Source organism: Leguminivora glycinivorella, chromosome 13, assembly GCF_023078275.1.
Source record: "Leguminivora glycinivorella isolate SPB_JAAS2020 chromosome 13, LegGlyc_1.1, whole genome shotgun sequence".
NCBI lineage: Eukaryota > Metazoa > Arthropoda > Insecta > Lepidoptera > Tortricidae > Leguminivora > Leguminivora glycinivorella.
The window spans coordinates 7,603,757-7,622,581 of NC_062983.1; the positions used below are offsets into that span (position 1 = coordinate 7,603,757).

Here is an 18,825-nt window from a genome sequence, read left to right on the forward strand (position 1 = left end):
GCGATGTATAATAATGTCATTTCTCTAACTATTCGCTGACTAAAGCTAAACGTCATCACGAAAATCTCTTTATGCGTTTCTGGCACCGAGATATTCGCGGATCGAAGGCTATTTCGACTGATACATCTGTCAAATCGGTTCAACTGATTCACTTATTCTTCTATGCTATGTATTATATTCGCAACCGATGGGCATTTAAAACTGTGTTTTCGCGTTTCCCATCAGTTTCGCAACTGTCTCAATAACAAGAAAACGCTAAGCAATAAAACAGTATCCGACGAGTTATTAACACTCATTCAAAAAAGCCGCCAATTATCTTGCAACAGCAACTATAGATAATTATATCATGTTATCGATGCGTATTTTAATCCAAAATGAACCAACTGCATTCGCAAAGACAATCTAAAGTTCTAAAAACTCACCTGTACAGTGCAATGCCTCCAGGATGGAATGGAGAGTCGCTGCGAACAGTTTTTGGTTCGCCGCATGACACACAGTCAATTCAGCGAACAATCGGATCGTATTCTCCTCCAGTGCTGCGTATTCGGCACCTTCTTGCCATGTTCTGTATCAAAAATAGAATAGAAGATAATTAATTTTATTCGTAAACATACAAAAGAGAAAAATATTACAAATAGGAACACATAAAAACGAGAAGGTGCCACGAAATGGTTTAACCTCAGCATATTGCTGGCGACTGGAAGCTATCTATCTAGCGCTGATCTTCCGGTTAAACCATCCGGTGAAAAACAATCACGACAGGTAACATGAACAAAATTATGGAAAACAACATAATATACACAAAAAGACAAAGATATTGCATGCTTTTTTTAAAACTAAAACTACTACTAAACGAATTATTTACAATGTTTGGTTGTCTGGGTAAGTCAACAGTATTGTACCGTTTTAAAGGGTCGGACACCGCTTGGCCGTGCATTAAGGTTTTAAACAGCGCGTATTCTTATCCACAAAATCAGTAGTTAACATCAAGGAAAAGTTACTCCCTGAATTAATTATGATTTTTTTCCTGACGCTAGTTTAAGAAAACCCGCAAATAGTGCTCACGTCTGAGTGAGCTGAGCTCAATTTTGTATACTTAAGGCTGCTAAAATTGATGCTGTTGCATTACTTATATCCTAAACTAAAAATTCAGTAGTTTACATGTGTGTTATCATGCTACTAAAATACAGTAAATGGAAGTTAAACGACATCAATATTTGTCTAAAAATACTTCAAATCAAATGGCAATTACTTCGAAAACCTTTTAGGCAAGCAAAAGGCTTTCTTGATAATTATAAACTTTAAGTATGTGTATGCAAAATTGTGTGTAATACAAATCAGGAAACACTTCCAATTTTAGATACATACTTACTTAAAGTTGTAACTAAAATGCGGTCGGCCCCTGTCGGCATCTTCATAAATTTGAATATGTACGACCGTGTTTTAGTTTTAAAATAATGTTATTTTATAAGCTAGATAACTGGACTACAGAATTATTACCTTTTCATATTTTTCCTTACAAAGAGAACGAATAAAATCAATGTTGAATATAAACTTTCGTAAATTTTCCATACAAACGTCAAAACTGCGAACAGATTCTATTTAGTCAGACGCCCGATCGGGTTCGTTCGGAGCGGACGTGTCGCCAAATTTGCTCCAATGACATTTGTTTTTGACACTGGAAATCATATACGGATACAAAAAGATTGCCAGTGCTATGAATGTATTCAAAAGTAATAAGGTAAATAAATATCGTCACGTCTAAAAGAGTCTCAGTTTAAAATCGTTTTTTTTTTTGTGTTGTTTACTACTTATTATTGTTGAGAAATAAAAAAATATATGTAACTTTAATACAATGATAAGAAATATAGGTATTTTTTGTCTTCTAAACTTTATTAAAATGAAAGAGTTTTAAAATTAATTTTAACTCGTTGGACTTTATTTTCATTATACTGGTCACATTATTTAGTGTGTCAGTGTGTGTAACATTCTCTATCGCGAAGAGACATTCAGTGTGGCGTATGAAAAAACTAACAGAACTAATCATTATAATTATATTTATAAACGATTATTTACGTAAATGGCGAAATTATTAATTGTAATAATATATTATCTTATCACAAAATTGTTCTGTATGACTTACCTTCTTACGTTCAATATAATTTTTAAATGGTGTTTGCACACGGGGCACGTAACCTTAGATTCAGACAACTTTAACTAAATTTTGAAAATTATTATTTTAATGAAGAATTCTATATATGGCAACAATTTTACATGTAAACTGACTGTCAACCTCTGTTCATACATAACCTTAACCTTTGTCTCAGTGCATTTATAACGGATGTTATAATGGCTAAACCGATCAGGAACAGTGAATTATTTTAATTTATTCGAAAAAGGGTTTAACCATTTATAATTAGAATATTAAACGAAGCACTGTTTTTTACACCAGAGTTGTTTTGATTATATGGTGTTTGCACAAATTTATTTTGAAAAATAATCGGAGTCAATTCGTGTGAGATGGTAACACTAAATTGACACTGTCCGCAATCTAAACACGCGGCAGCGTGTCAAGCCAAGTTCAAGTAACCGAACTGGCAGACAACATCGTGTGTAATATTACACGAACTATTTGGAGCCTCTATGGGCGTCCTCACAACAAAAACTATTTCACATAAACGTCTTAAGGTGGCTCGCTTAGGTTACCCGAAGCTCAGGCTGCGTTAGATGGCGTTAATCTGCAAATTACCAGTCTTATTTTTTTTGTGGAGTCGTACAGGCATTTATATACTTTCAATTATGCTTCGCGAACATTTAATATTAAAATTGACGTATTACAACAAACATTCAACTTCTCATTGTAACGTTAATCCCATCAATGTAAATAAATTTACTATTTTACAGTATTTTTAAGTACCACTCACACATACAAACAATGTTTTTGTATCCCTTCTAGTCGATAATTTCACGCGGCGACAGCTTGTTTAAATAGCCTTGCGGTAAATACGTGCCATCGCATGATTTGCATGGAAGTACTGGGTTCGAATCCAGGACTTTTTCTCTTTTTTTTTTTTATACTACGTCGGTGGCAAACAAGCATACGGTCCGCCTGATGGAAAGCGGTCACCGTAACCTATGGACGCCTGCAACTCAAAGAGTGTCGCATGCGCGTTGCCGCCCCATTAGAAACTTGTACACTCCCCTTTCCTGCGTGTGCACAGCAAAAAGGAGTGTACAAGTTCAAAGGAGGGTTTGGGTTGCCGACGACTCAAAGGACAATAGACGGAACAAATTAGTTCCGTAAGTCCTCCCGTCGTCAGCACCCCACACCCTCGTTGAGCTCTGGCAGCCTTACTCACCGGCAGGAACACAACACTATGAGACACTATTTTTTGTTTTATTATTATACATAAATGTATATGTATAATAATAAAACAGTTACTACTCGTACAGTAGTTACTGAGCGTTTTCCACAAAAAAGATTAAAAACCTATTCTCTTACATGGTAATAATTTTTGGGTTCGTCGAACTCAGAATTTCTAACATAATTATCCTAATCTGATATTTTAAAAAATTCCAAAAAAGTATAGATAAATTTTAGTTTCTAAACTACGATTCGAATGATTTTTTTTTTCTAATTGTTTATTTTCGATGGAGCAAGGGTATTCAAATCGCTTTTGAAATCTTAAATTAGTAAATGAAAATACAATAGTTAACTGAGTAACGTAATGCTTTAAAAACTCAAGTGGACTTTTTTTATCTAAGGAGTAATTTCGATAAAATATTATATTTAGCGAGGGTATTAAAAGTTGTGTTTTATATCTCAACTTAATAAATAGAAAATCAAAATGACAATAAAAATATCAATAGGTTCTCTAAGATAAAATTGATACCTTCGGCTCTCCATTCTTGCTCGGTCAATAAAAAATACGAAATTTATATCCAAAAAAATACAAAAAGTTTATAGAATCCTGGGAATCGAACGCACCTTTACGGCGTGACAGACGACTGTACACCAACGACGCCATTACATAACACGCTGTTCCCGACGAAATTGGGCTATACATATATAATTATTTAAATATAAATAATAATGTCAAATCCATACTAATATTACAAATGGGAAAGGGTGTGTGTCTGTTTGTTTGTCCGTCTTTCACGGCAAAACCGGAGCGACGAATTGACGTGATTATTTAAGGGGATTTAGTTGAAGGGATGGAGAGTGACATAGGCTACTTTTTGTCTCTTTCTTACGCGAGCGAAGCCGCGGTCAAAAGCTAGTTTATTATAAATGGGAAAAGCTGGTTACTCTATAATCTGAAGTTTTTTTTTTTTTTTTTTTTAATTATAAATGGGTTTACTCTTGACCACAGACTAGCCAAAGGCAAAGACGTGGCTTACGATGGAGTGGAAGAATTCGTTGTTTCACCAAAGATAATGTGTGTTTGTTTGTTTGTCCGTCTTTCACGGCCAAACGGAGCGACGGATTGACATGTTTTTTAAGTGGAGATAGTTGAAGGGATGGAGAGTGGCATATGCTACTTTTGTCTCTTTCTAACGCAAGCGAAGCCGCGGGCAAAAGCTAGTACAGCACGGGTAGCATGGTCGCGCGATAGACGATAAAATATCAGGCCGTCCCTGTCGCACTATTAGTAAGTGCGATTATAGGGACGGCCAGATGTTTTATCATTTATCGCGCGACCATAATTGCCTGCCTGGACCAGATTATATTGATGATAATTATTATTTGTAACCATTTAGTTAATATTGTCTTCAGTTACCGCGATAGTTACTCATGAAATAAAAACTATGAAAACGGATTAAATCGCGTATAATGAGTTTAAAATTCATCCCGATGTTTCAAACACTTTACAGCGTTCGTGGTCAACGGGTGACTGAGGAAAAATTACAATGTGCAAAAGCTACCCATATTCTTGTATATAACCATTTAGTTGTTGAAGAAAAACATTCACACAACAATAACATAGGTCAACCAGCTCAGTAAATGCAATACTTTACTAATACTATTCCCACACTATGACCTATGTATAATGTATTATACCAGACGTGTAATATTTTATTTTATCAACAAAGGCATAATAAAGGATTGTATTGTATTTTTGTATGAAAATAAAAAATAGGAAAGCAATATCGTAATAGTCAAATATTCCATTAAAAAAATAAAAAATACTTAATAAATCCATAAAAGTTCAAATGATTAAAAAAAACTTCGGACTCGAACCCACGATCTTCTGCATCATAGTCGGTCGTTTGACCGAGACGCCATTTCGATTTACATTAGCAGTGTCGAAATACACGATATGTATCTTTGTTGACAAAATGCGTCATTATTTCTTCTTGAGTTAGTCTGCTTGAGTTAACTAAACCAATATCTTTAAATAATTACTTGTCAAGAGCCAAATGTCACTGATGACAATGTCAACTAAAAATGCGCGAAATATGACGGCTCTGTGTCTGTACACAAAATTTGGCACGCACATTTACGTAAAATTAATAAAAAATTCACAAGGATTTGTCCATGATTTCTGTATGAAACAGGGACCGGACAACCCCTTCCGCGCTACAAGCCTTTCATTGGGAATCCCTAACGTAAGGACGACCCAATCGAGAGACTCTCCCTTTCGAACTGCAAGCCCATTCATTTGACTAGCCCTTACAAAAAACTTAGCAAAACAATAAAGCTAGCCCTGTGCATTGGCTTACCGCTATCCGATACGGCTTGCAAGCCTTTAATAAGGGTTACCCTTATTTTAAGCGCTATTTATAAGGCTTTCCCTTTTGTTGAAGCGTAGTCGAGCCTTGCGTGAAAGAGACAGGATTATGAATCTAAGCTAGTGTAAGAGGCGGAAGGAAAATGCGCTGTTGCCACTCCGCACTATGCGCCCCATTTTTAATTTTGCAACGAAACATGTTTTCGTTGGATAGAAGTAGAACACGGCTAGAAATTATTTTTAATGAACTGGGAGACAAGGGACTGAGGATCGCCTGATGGTAAATGATCATCGTCGCCCATAGATCAGTATGTATGTTCGTACGTATGAATGTATGTAGGTATGTATGAATGTATGTAGGTATGTATGTATGAATATAAATATATAAATATGTAAATATGTATGTATGCATGTAAATATACATGTATATTTACATGCATACAGTGTTGGCCGAAAATCAATACAATTAACCATTATCATTACACATTGAAAACGTTAATTGCCAACATAAAAATAAGCCGTTTTCGTCATCCAACTCGCCTTGATGAGTTAATTGGGTGAGCAGTTCCTATGATAGAGCTGATGCTGAACCCTGGCTTTTCCCAGGGGAACGCGGGTTTGGTTTAACATAGGCAAGCGCTGTTTTCGTCATCGGACTTGTTTTGATGAGTACTTGAGTGAGCAGTAACCAAGGTAGAGCTGATGCTGAACCCTGGCTATTTCTAGGGGAACTCGGGTTTCGTGCAACATAGGCAAACGCTGTTTTCGTCATCGGACTTGTATTGATGAGTACTTGAGTGAGCAGTAACCAAGGTAGAGCTGATGATGAACCCTGGCTTTTCCCAGGGGAACGCGGGTTTGGAGTAACATAGGCAAGCGCTGTTTTCGTCATCGGACTTGTCTTGATGAGTACTTGTGTGAGCAGTAACCAAGGTAGAGCTGATGCTGAACCCTGGCTATTCCTAAGGGAACTCGGGTTTCGTGCAACATAGGCAAACGCTGTTTTCGTCATCGGACTTGTATTGATGAGTACTTGAGTGAGCAGTAACCAAGGTAGAGCTGATGCTGAACCCTGGCTTTTCCCAGGGGAACGCGGGTTTGGAGTAACATAGGCAAGCGCTGTTTTCGTCATCGGACTTGTTTTGGTGAGTACTTGAGTGAGGAGTAACCAGGGCAGAGCTGATGCTGAACCCTGGCTATTCCTAGGGGAACTCGGGTTTCGTGCAACATAGGCAAACGCTGTTTTCGTCATCGGATTTGTATTGATGAGTACTTGTGTGAGCAGTAACCAAGGTAGAGCTGATGCTGAACCCTGGCTATTCCTAAGGGAACTCGGGTTTCGTGCAACATAGGCAAACGCTGTTTTCGTCATCGGACTTGTATTGATGAGTACTTGTGTGAGCAGTAGCCAAGGTAGAGCTGATCCTGAACCCTGGCTATTCCTAGGGGAACGCGGGTTTGGAGTAACATAGGCAAGCGCTGTTTTCGTCATCGGACTTGTTTTGGTGATTACTTGAGTGAGGAGTAACCAGGGCAGAGCTGATGCTGAACCCTGGCTATTCCTAGGGGAACTCGGGTTTCGTGCAACATAGGCAAACGCTGTTTTCGTCATCGGATTTGTATTGATGAGTACTTGAGTGAGCAGTAACCAAGGTAGAGCTGATGCTGAACCCTGGCTATTCCTAAGGGAACTCGGGTTTCGTGCAACATAGGCAAACGCTGTTTTCGTCATCGGACTTGTCTTGATGAGTACTTGAGTGAGCAGTAACCAAGGTAGAGCTGATGCTGAACCCTGGCTTTTCCCAGGGGAACGCGGGTTTGGAGTAACATAGGCAAGCGCTGTTTTCGTCATCGGACTTGTCTTGATGAGTACTTGAGTGAGCAGTAACCAAAGTAGAGAGCTGATGCTGAACCCTGGCTTTTCCCAGGGGAACGCGGGTTTGGAGTAACATAGGCAAGCGCTGTTTTCGTCATCGGACTTGTCTTGATGAGTACTTGTGTGAGCAGTAACCAAGGTAGAGCTGATGCTGAACCCTGGCTATTCCCAAGGGAACGCGGGTTTGGTGTAACATAGGCAAACGCTGTTTTCGTCATCGTGAAATATCTGAGACTCGTCTTTATGACTGGTACTTGGTTGAGTTGAGTAGTACCATAGAATCTGTCAAACTATTTCTGTTGATTGTTGTGAACGTTTGAAACAGAAATACTTTTCTGGTGGAAATCAAGCATACAGCGCGTCTGATAGTAAGTAGTTACCGTAGTCTATGGACGCTTGGAACTCCAGTATTCTCTTTATTCCCTGTGTTACTATTAGTGAAATCGACTGTACTTAATTTTGATATTCAAATGGATATACATACGTATTTTTTTAGACACAAATAAAGTGTTTCATGTATGGCAAATTAATAAATGTGTTCTAACTACTTGATGTTAATATTCACTTCTGGTAAGATTTTTGTTCAATTAATATTATGTTTTTATGCCTAACTTGAGATTGCATGAAATATTTCTATATTATAATGTACCGAAACCAGAGTTGCCCTAGATACCGCCAGGGCTCAGCTACAGCGCTGTCTTGCGCTACTGCGCACCCAAGTCCTCGTCAAGACATGTCCGATGACGCAAACAGCGTTTGCCTATGTTACACCAAACCCGAGTTCCCCTAGGTACAGCTAGGTTTCAGCATCAGCTCTATCTTGGGTACAGCTCACCCAAATACTCATTAAGACAAGTCCGATGACGAAAACAGCGTTTGCCTGTGTTACACTAAACTCGAGTTCCCCTAGGTGCAAACAGAGTTCAGCATCAGCTGGACTTTGGGTACTGGGTACTGCTCACTCGAGTACTCAAGACAAGTCCGATGACGAAAACAGCGTTTGCCTGTGTTGTGTTACACTAAACCCGAGTTCAACTAGGTGCAGCCAGAGTTCAGCATTAGCTGGACTTTGGGTACTGCTCACTCGAGTACTCATCAAGACAAGTCCGATGACGAAAACAGCGTTTGCCTGTGTTACACTAAACCCGAGTTCCTCTAGATGCAGCCAGGGTTCAGCATCAGCTGGACTTCGGGTACTGCTCACTTGAGTACTCATCAAGACAAGTCCGATAACGAAAACAGCGTTTGCCTGTGTTACACTAAACCCGAGTTCTCTTAGGTGCAGCCAGAGTTCAGCATCAGCTGGACTTTGGGTACTGCTTGCTCGAGTACTCATCAAGACAAGTCCGATGACGAAAACAGCGTTTGCCTGGGTTACACTAAACCCGAGTTCCCCTAGGTGCAGCCAGGGTTCAGCATCAGCTGGATTTCGGGTACTGCTCACTCGAGTACTCATCAAGACAAGTCCGATAACGAAAACAGCGTTTGCCTGTGTTACACTAAACCCGAGTTCTCTTAGGTGCAGCCAGAGTTCAGCATCAGCTGGACTTTGGGTACTGCTTGCTCGAGTACTCATCAAGACAAGTCCGATGACGAAAACAGCGTTTTGCCTGGGTTACACTAAACCCGAGTTCCCCTAGGTGCAGCCAGGGTTCAGCATCACTGGATTTCGGGTACTGCTCACTCGAGTACTCAACAAGACAAGTCCGATGACGAAAACAGCGTTTGCCTGTGTAACACTAAACCCGAGTTCCCCTAGGTGCAGCCAGGGTTCAGCATCAGCTGGACTTCGGGTACTGCTCACTCGAGTACTCATCAAGACAAGTCCGATGACGAAAACAGCGTTTGCCTGTGTTACACTAAACCCGAGTTCTCCTAGATGCAGCCAGGGTTCAGCATCAGCTGGACTTCGGGTACTGCTCACTCGAGTACTCATCAAGACAAGTCCGATGACGAAAACAGCGTTTGCCTGTGTAACACTAAACCCGAGTTCCCATAGGTGCAGCCAGAGTTCAGCATCAGCTGGACTTTGGGTACTGCTCGCTCGAGTACTCATCAAGACAAGTCCGATGACGAAAACAGCGTTTGCCTGGGTTACACTAAACCCGAGTTCCCCTAGCTGCAGCCAGGGTTTAGCATCAGCTGGATTTCGGGTACTGCTCACTCGAGTACTCATCAAGACAAGTCCGATGACGAAAACAGCGTTTGCCTGTGTAACACTAAACCCGAGTTCCCCTAGGTGCAGCCAGGGTTCAGCATCAACTGCACTTCGGGTACTGCTCACTCGAGTACTCATCAAGACAAGTCCGATGACGAAAACAGCTTTTGCCTGTGTTACACTAAACCCGAGTTCCCATAGGTGCAGCCAGGGTTCTGCATCAGCTGGACTTTGGGTACTGCTCACTCGAGTACTCATCAAGACAAGTCCGATGACGAAAACAGCGTTTGCCTGTGTTACACTAAACCCGAGTTCTCCTAGATGCAGCCAGGGTTCAGCATCAGCTGGACTTCGGGTACTGCTTACTCGAGTACTCATCAAGACAAGTCCGATGACGAAAACAGCGTTTGCCTGTGTTACACTAAACCCGAGTTCCCATAGGTGCAGCCAGAGTTCAGCATCAGCTGGACTTTGGGTACTGCTCGCTCGAGTACTCATCAAGACAAGTCCGATGACGAAAACAGCGTTTGCCTGTGTTACACTAAACCCGAGTTCTCCTAGATGCAGCCAGGGTTCAGCATCAGCTGGACTTCGGGTACTGCTCACTCGAGTACTCATCAAGACAAGTCCGATGACGAAAACAGCGTTTGCCTGTGTAACACTAAACCCGAGTTCCCCTAGGTGCAGCCAGGGTTCAGCATCAACTGCACTTCGGGTACTGCTCACTCGAGTACTCATCAAGACAAGTCCGATGACGAAAACAGCGTTTGCCTGTGTTACACTAAACCCGAGTTCTCCTAGGTGCAGCCAGGGTTCAGCATCAGCTAGACTTCGGGTACTCATCAAGACAAGTCCGATAAAAAAAACCGGCCAAGAGCGTGTCGGGCTACGGTCAGAACCTATCAAGTTCAAAACAATTTTCCTAGAAAGTCGTTATAAAGTTCTAGTTTTGTGATTTTTTTCATATTTTTTAAACTTATGGTTCAAAAGTTAGAGGGGGGGGGGGGGGACGCACTTTTTTTCCTTTAGGAGCGATTATTTCCGAAAATATCAATATTATCAAAAAACAATCTTAGTAAACCCTTATTCATTTTTAAATACCTATCCAACAATATATCACACGTTGTGGTTGGAATGAAAAAAAAATCAGCCCCCACTTTACATGGGGGGGTACCCTAATAAAACATTTTTGCCATTTTTTATTTTTGAACTTTGTTGGCGTGATTGATTTGATATACATATTGGGCCAAATTTCAGCTTTCTAGTGCTAACGGTTACTGAGATTATCCGCTGACGGACGGACGGACAGACAGACATGGCGAAACTATAAGGGTTCCTAGTTGACTACGGAACCCTAAAAAGCAGCGTTTGCCTGTGTTACACCCGAGCAAAGCAGGAGCCTATCATAACTATAAGTATTTGGTATTGAAAATTGAACCTTATTTTATCTACAGCCGTTTCCATTAAACAGAAACGCACAAATATCACACACAGTGCCGCCATAGGTAACGATCGTATGTTATTTCGTTCGGAGTAATGTGTGCTTTATGAGCGAGGTACAGGATTTAAACTCGCACGATATGATCTATAAGGGAAAGCAAATAAAACCCAATATAAGGCTCACCCTTATGGCGTTAGGCTGAGCCGATGATAAGGGTTTTGAAAGGGTATTGGGCTATTTTAGGTAAGCGCTTTCGTTAGGGCTTTAAAAGCAAAATGGAAGGGTATCGCGTCAAAAGGGTAGGGTAAGTTAAGCCTAACGAAATACCCATACAAAACCCCGTATAAGGGATAGCGGGCCGGTCCCTGGTATGAAACAATGTATTTCATTCACTACCGCGACGACGGATAATGTATAGTAGATGTATGCGCTTATTTTTATTTAGTTGTAGTGTGCGGTGACTAAACAAATGGTAGATGTTTTTTGTATGGAAAGCGAGCCACCTTAAATTTGGCTCTTATTATTTGTGACATACATATTATGTGCCTGTCGTGATTGTTTCACCGGATGGTCTCATCGGAAGATTAGACCATTTCGTTGGATCTCCTTCTTGTTTATGTCTTATTATTTGTAACATTTATTTTGTGTGTGTGTTAACGAATAAATTAATTATATTCTATTCTATTCTATTATAAAAGTTATAAGAAATGATATTTTATGTCATCAATTGTCATAAAACATTTTAAGGACTGCCATTGAACTTGGCACCCGTTTAGATCTCAATGCTTTTGTCGTTGACGCCAACAACCAAGGCATATATAATATTGAACTTGGCTCATATTTCCCTTTTTTGGTTTTGATGGGATTTTAACGTTACAACTGATCTTCAGTGAAACTATAGACCTATCTTAAGTTCCTCTCACTTAGGTCACTGACCTCTTCCAGTAAATTGCGGTAGTGTGCGAAAAGTATGTTGGTGAGTGTGACGTGCGTTAGTGTGTGTAAATGGGGTAATTTGACAGATACTGAATTTTTACCCATCGTGACGGGCTCTTAAGCTACTGTAAGAATTGTGCTACACACTCAAAAACATAACAAAAGAAGTATGTAAGTCATGCATGATTAGACTATGTATGGATGAGTGTTTACTCAATTTACTTACCCTTCTTGAGGTCTAGGATAGCACAGCAGCATAAGTAGAGGTTTCCAAAACACAGCCCCCGGACCGCCGAGCCAGTCTTTCAAGCGTCGTTCGGCGCACAATAGTTGCGTCCACTCTACCAGCTGGCATATGCTCTTCATTGATGGTAACTCTGAAACAATATGGTAACGGTCAGGTTCATTCTTTAAATGGGCCAACAAAGGTAAGGGTGAGCCTATGTGATTGATATTATAAAGTCAAAGTAACCCTGAAAAGGCATTTTAAATGTATGTGCGGGTCCAATGGTATTTAACCCTTAAATGCATGATTTTTTTCTTTTAACTAGAAATTAATAATGTGATAGACAATGGTTTTCGGACTCTAGGAAAAATAATAAAAAAATATTTAACATCGATTTTAATACTAAATCAGTGTTAGAAGTAAAATTGGCTAAATCTTACTTATATAAATATATAATTACTAGTAAAATTTATAAGAAAACTTTTACTACTATTAAAAAGGTACACTATTTGAGAAACCCCTATGATAAAATGATTAAACATAAAATAGTTACTAACTCTGAAAAAATCTGCCTGAATCAAGTACTAAAAATCACCATCATCCAGTTTTTTCACACTTTTCCGCCATTTTTTCTTAAATAAAAACATTATTTCCAACCATTTAAGAAAAAATGGCGGAAAAGTGTGAAAAAACTGGATGATGATCCTACAGATCTAAGAAAAATAAATAAAAAAGTCCAGCTTATATTTTGGCTAGTTTATTAAAAAATACATGCATTGTAGCCAAATGGCAACAATATGCATTTAAGGGTTAAAAGATCCCTTAATGCCTAAGATCGCCTTTGCATTAATGACTTCAATTTTGTACAACAATAAATCATCGAGCGTTAGCTGCCAATGGGTGTTAGCCGGCTCAGATGGCGCCATAACAACTTGTCCTGTCAATTCCTAGGATTAATTCTGCCGAAGAGACTGACCTTCTCTCTGCGGGATTCGGTCTAGCGAGATAAACTGTTGTATCCTTTTGCCAGTCTGATGGTCTAGCACAACTTGCGCTTTCGCCTGCGAGTCCATACTTGAAGTCGCGCTTGATGTATGGACTCGCGCGTGACAACGCAAGTTGTGCTAAACCGCCTGGTGTCGGCGGCGGCGGCCGGCCGGCACACGGCGCACGCAGCCGCCGTAACCACTGTAGCCCAACGTCAAGAAACTGACCTTCTCTCTGCGGGGTCTGGTCGGGCTCGGGCGGCTGCTGTATGCCGGCCAGCCTGGTGGCGGCGGCGGCGGCGAGCGCGCGCACGGCGCGCGCGGGCAGCGCGGAGCCGAGCAGCAGCGTGGTGGCGGCGGGCGACACGGCGCACGCAGCCCTGTAGCCCAACGTCAAGGAACTGACCTTCTCTCTGCGGGGTCTGGTCGGGCTCGGGCGGCTGCTGTATGCCGGCCAGCCTGGTGGCGGCGGCGGCGGCGAGCGCGCGCACGGCGCGGGCGGGCAGCGCGGAGCCGAGCAGCAGCGTGGTGGCGGCGGGCGACACGGCGCACGCAGCCCTGTAGCCCAACGTCAAGGAACTGACCTTCTCTCTGCGGGGTCTGGTCGGGCTCGGGCGGCTGCTGTATGCCGGCCAGCCTGGTGGCGGCGGCGGCGGCGAGCGCGCGCACGGCGCGGGCGGGCAGCGCGGAGCCGAGCAGCAGCGTGGTGGCGGCGGGCGACACGGCGCACGCAGCCCTGTAGCCCAACGTCAAGGAACTGACCTTCTCTCTGCGGGGTCTGGTCGGGCTCGGGCGGCTGCTGTATGCCGGCCAGCCTGGTGGCGGCGGCGGCGGCGAGCGCGCGCACGGCGCGGCGGGCAGCGCGGAGCCGAGCAGCAGCGTGGTGGCGGCGGGCGACACGGCGCACGCAGCCCTGTAGCCCAACGTCAAGGAACTGACCTTCTCTCTGCGGGGTCTGGTCGGGCTCGGGCGGCTGCTGTATGCCGGCCAGCCTGGTGGCGGCGGCGGCGGCGAGCGCGCGCACGGCGCGCGGCGGGCAGCGCGGAGCCGAGCAGCAGCGTGGTGGCGGCGGGCGACACGGCGCACGCAGCCCTGTAGCCCAACGTCAAGGAACTGACCTTCTCTCTGCGGGGTCTGGTCGGGCTCGGGCGGCTGCTGTATGCCGGCCAGCCTGGTGGCGGCGGCGGCGGCGAGCGCGCGCACGGCGCGGGCGGGCAGCGCGGAGCCGAGCAGCAGCGTGGTGGCGGCGGGCGACACGGCGCACGCAGCCCTGTAGCCCAACGTCAAGGAACTGACCTTCTCTCTGCGGGGTCTGGTCGGGCTCGGGCGGCTGCTGTATGCCGGCCAGCCTGGTGGCGGCGGCGGCGGCGAGCGCGCGCACGGCGCGGGCGGGCAGCGCGGAGCCGAGCAGCAGCGTGGTGGCGGCGGGCGACACGGCGCACGCAGCCCTGTAGCCCAACGTCAAGGAACTGACCTTCTCTCTGCGGGGTCTGGTCGGGCTCGGGCGGCTGCTGTATGCCGGCCAGCCTGGTGGCGGCGGCGGCGGCGAGCGCGCGCACGGCGCGGGCGGGCAGCGCGGAGCCGAGCAGCAGCGTGGTGGCGGCGGGCGACACGGCGCACGCAGCCCTGTAGCCCAACGTCAAGGAACTGACCTTCTCTCTGCGGGGTCTGGTCGGGCTCGGGCGGCTGCTGTATGCCGGCCAGCCTGGTGGCGGCGGCGGCGGCGAGCGCGCGCACGGCGCGGGCGGGCAGCGCGGAGCCGAGCAGCAGCGTGGTGGCGGCGGGCGACACGGCGCACGCAGCCCTGTAGCCCAACGTCAAGGAACTGACCTTCTCTCTGCGGGGTCTGGTCGGGCTCGAGCGGCTGCTGTATGCCGGCCAGCCTGGTGGCGGCGGCGGCGGCGAGCGCGCGCACGGCGCGGGCGGGCAGCGCGGAGCCGAGCAGCAGCGTGGTGGCGGCGGGCGACATGGCGCACGCGGCGGCCGTGCGCAGCTGCCAGCCCTGCAGCCGCCACGCCAGAGGGGCGCCGCGCCGCCGTGGACTTTGGTGTCGTCGGTTAGACCCTCCATGCTGCACGACACAAACATCTTACTTAAACATTTTGTATGCTTAAGACAATACGGTAGGGGTCAATTCTCCATACAAACGCTCTCGACTATTTCCTCCCTGGATTTTGAAGATAGAGCAATGATTTTTTCAACACAGATTGTTATTATTTTTATCTGTGTCGGACCGTTTAGATTTTTTTGATATTCTGCTTTTTAAAGACTCTAGAGCTAATCAAAAATTTCCAAAAAGGGCCTTTTTCATTGTGGCGCAAAAAAAGGTGTGATACTCAAGATTGGTAACAATTAACCAAAAAAGCTAAACGGTCCGACATAGATTATTTCATTGTTATTCAGATTCTCAAATTTTGTTCCGATTGATTAAGTTTTGAAGGAGGAAAGAGTCGAGAGCGGAACCTCGATTTTAAAGATTTTTTTTGAAATATCTTTTGACTGAGTTGTTCTTAATGGACAATTTTTTTTCGATAAATCTAGTTAATAACACTTGTATATTTAACTAAAATTCCCAAGTTGAAAGGGAAGCTCCTTTCCATTTTAGCATTTTCGCTACCGTATCCTCTTAAAACTTCAGCCCGGTCCACACAGAGCGAGGCACGTCACGGGGCAACATCGCCTATCAAAAGTCTAATGTCTCAGCCCAGCAAAACGCGCGCACTGCTTCGCCCGAGGCACATCTACATAACACGTTTTCCACGTGAGAAGTGTGCTCGCCCGGCTATTAACGAATTCATCTTTTTTTTTAAAATGATCAATATCATGTTTCCGATAGCATATGAAAAGAGCTAGAATAACATTTTTTTAAATGAGAGAATGACCATACTATGCGGGTAGCACATTATTCAAAACATTAATATACTCATGCTGGTGTCATTCATACAACGGAAGTTTCATATATTACAATCGTGTCACGTTTAGTTAATCGACTATATGACTTTGAAATACCATTCTAGACCCACCTTTCGTCGTTGTCTACAGGAATATCCATCTGTTCCAACAACATTCTAAATAGTTCCGGTCGGATGTAGCACATTGAACACAATACTGAAACAAAAGAATTTATTCAATCATAGAATGAGTTATTGTCCTTTACCTATAAATGTACAATAAATTAGAATTAACATAGTTATATGTAACAATATCATAAATCAAAGTGTTTCAATAATAACAGCTCTTACCGGCATCTAAAGACTTCTTTATAAGACTATTTTCAGGCACATCTTTGACCCAAGTGTAAATAAGCTCGAACAGGTCATCTGTGATTAATTCCTCTAAATTCTCCATGATCCTTTCTTCTTTTAGCGTCCATAACACCTAAAATCAAAATTGAAATTAATACATTTCTAACAATTTTAACGATACATTTTGCGATAATTTAAAGACTTTAACAATGACTGCAATGTTTGGAATTTGAATTATATTGCATTTAAAAACATTGAATCACTGGATGCTCGTAACTGAGGCTTATTACATAATTTATTTGGGCCAACATCGTGTCGAGAAGGAACCATAAACTTGAATAGAACTGTGTTTCAAATAGAGCTCACGCAGAGTAAACAGCGTTACGTGGCAACTGGCAGTGTGGTCGCGCGGCAGATTACCAGTTGGCGTGCCTCGGACGAGGCAGCGAGATTGCCCCGGCCTCGCAACGCTGTGGTTATGACTGTGTGTTTTGTGCAATTCCCATTGTTTGTGCAATTGGATCACGTCATGTAGTGTATGAAACCTTCCTTTTTTGTTACCAGATATCTATACATTTTAACACAATAAAGGTAACAAAAAAGGAAAGTTTCATACAATCAACCTAGGACATTTTGAGAAACCTAGTGGATCTTGCTCAGGATCATGGACTCTTATCAGCCTACCAATTTTTATCAAAATCGGAGACGTGATCCAAATGTACAAACTTTTCGGGAATTGCACTATTATTAGTTCGGTGTGTCTGTGTGTGTACGTACGCTGGCGAGTGTGTGCACGGTGGCGGCGGGCGGCAGGCGACGCTCGCGCAGCCACAGCTCGGCGGCGGCGCCCAGCCAGCGCACGTAGGCCTGCACGGACCCGTCCGAGCACCAGCGGCACAGCTGTCGAGCTAGCGAGCAGATCGCGTTCATACTGTTGTTGGTGCGCCCGCCCGATGGTGGCTGGAACGCTGCGAAAACATTGCAACTTAGATATACACTCGAGTAATAGATATTAAAAATAAGACATTCTACTCCATGCCATTTATAATCCAATACATTATTTAAGATTCGTTATGTGTTTACCATAAACGATCGTCACAGACTGTAAGCATGGAGTTTGTTTCAATGACCAAAAGCATTTCATTAAGCAAAATTATTAAGGGCGATTAAAGGGTCGTATTTGAATACCTGCCATTTTAAACCTCCCAATGGCAACTGACGTCCATGAGGTTTTATCGACCTTAACCATATCACTACGTCCGGTCGTGATGCGATGACCTACGAAAGTAGCGCCGGGTCCGCAACCTCTCACTTTTTCAATTCAATTTAATTTGGAGCGGCAGTTGACGTACACGGGTTGTCATATCTCCTACCATGATATGATGGCCCAAGATTTTGCATCTGGTCTGCAGTCTGCAGGCTAGCGGTGGTTACCTTGCGCGTGCGCCTGCTCGTCCATGTTGAGCAGCGCGGCGAGCAGCGGCGCGCGCAGCTGCGGACAGGCCTTGGCGGCGGCCAGCAGCGCGTGGTGCGCGTGCGCGGCCGCGCCGCCGCCGCCCGCCAGCGCGCCCGTCAGCGCCGCCACGCAGCCGCCGCCCGTCACGCACGCCCAGCGCCCGGCCGCCAGCCGCGCGCGGGTGCACGTGGCTACCACTTGCGCCCAGTTATTGCTGAAACCAAAGCTGATGAACTCAATAATCCTGGTAGGGTCGCCATGTGAAGCGTGAAGTAGTACGGCAAGTACAGGGTTGTATTAAATAAAGATTGCTATTTGTTCATAATTTATTTATACCTAAATTTGTTTTTTTTATCATGCAGAAACGTCTGCGAGTGATATTACACATTTTTAAATCAAAGGAAAAATGGAAAAATTCACACCTCCGGCAGGACTCGAACCTGCGACCTTTGGCCTTGCCGGGGCCATCACGCTACCAACTGCGCCACGGAGGCCTGCTGGATGTGTGCGAATTTATCCATGCCTTCCCTCAATTCTCAACCGCCTTAGGGTGGCGTTTTAGCAAACTTCTACCCGTAAGAATAGATCTTAATACCTATTTATAGGCAGTAATATTCCCAAATCCTCACGATTAGGGAATGCAATCTCGACGAGATTGGGGCCCGGCCGAGATCTCGGGAATGCATGAAGCCGATCTCGCGAGATCTCGCTAATTTCGAGATCTCGCGAGATTGGCCAGTTTGTGGGTTTATCTTGTAACTAATCACAA

General features: G+C 44.2%; 1 protein-coding gene across 1 annotated transcript in view; it reads right to left on the reverse strand.

Annotated features, from left to right (window-relative positions):
- LOC125232708 (baculoviral IAP repeat-containing protein 6) overlaps positions 1 to 18,825 on the reverse strand; it is a 97,917-nt gene that overhangs the window by 18,055 nt on the left and 61,037 nt on the right. Inside the window, 9 exon segments of the mRNA XM_048138466.1 lie at positions 423 to 565; positions 12,370 to 12,520; positions 13,584 to 13,924; positions 13,966 to 14,803; positions 15,008 to 15,426; positions 16,379 to 16,463; positions 16,598 to 16,733; positions 17,378 to 17,568; positions 18,035 to 18,270. Of these exon segments, the coding sequence (XP_047994423.1) occupies positions 423 to 565; positions 12,370 to 12,520; positions 13,584 to 13,924; positions 13,966 to 14,803; positions 15,008 to 15,426; positions 16,379 to 16,463; positions 16,598 to 16,733; positions 17,378 to 17,568; positions 18,035 to 18,270 (2,540 nt within the window).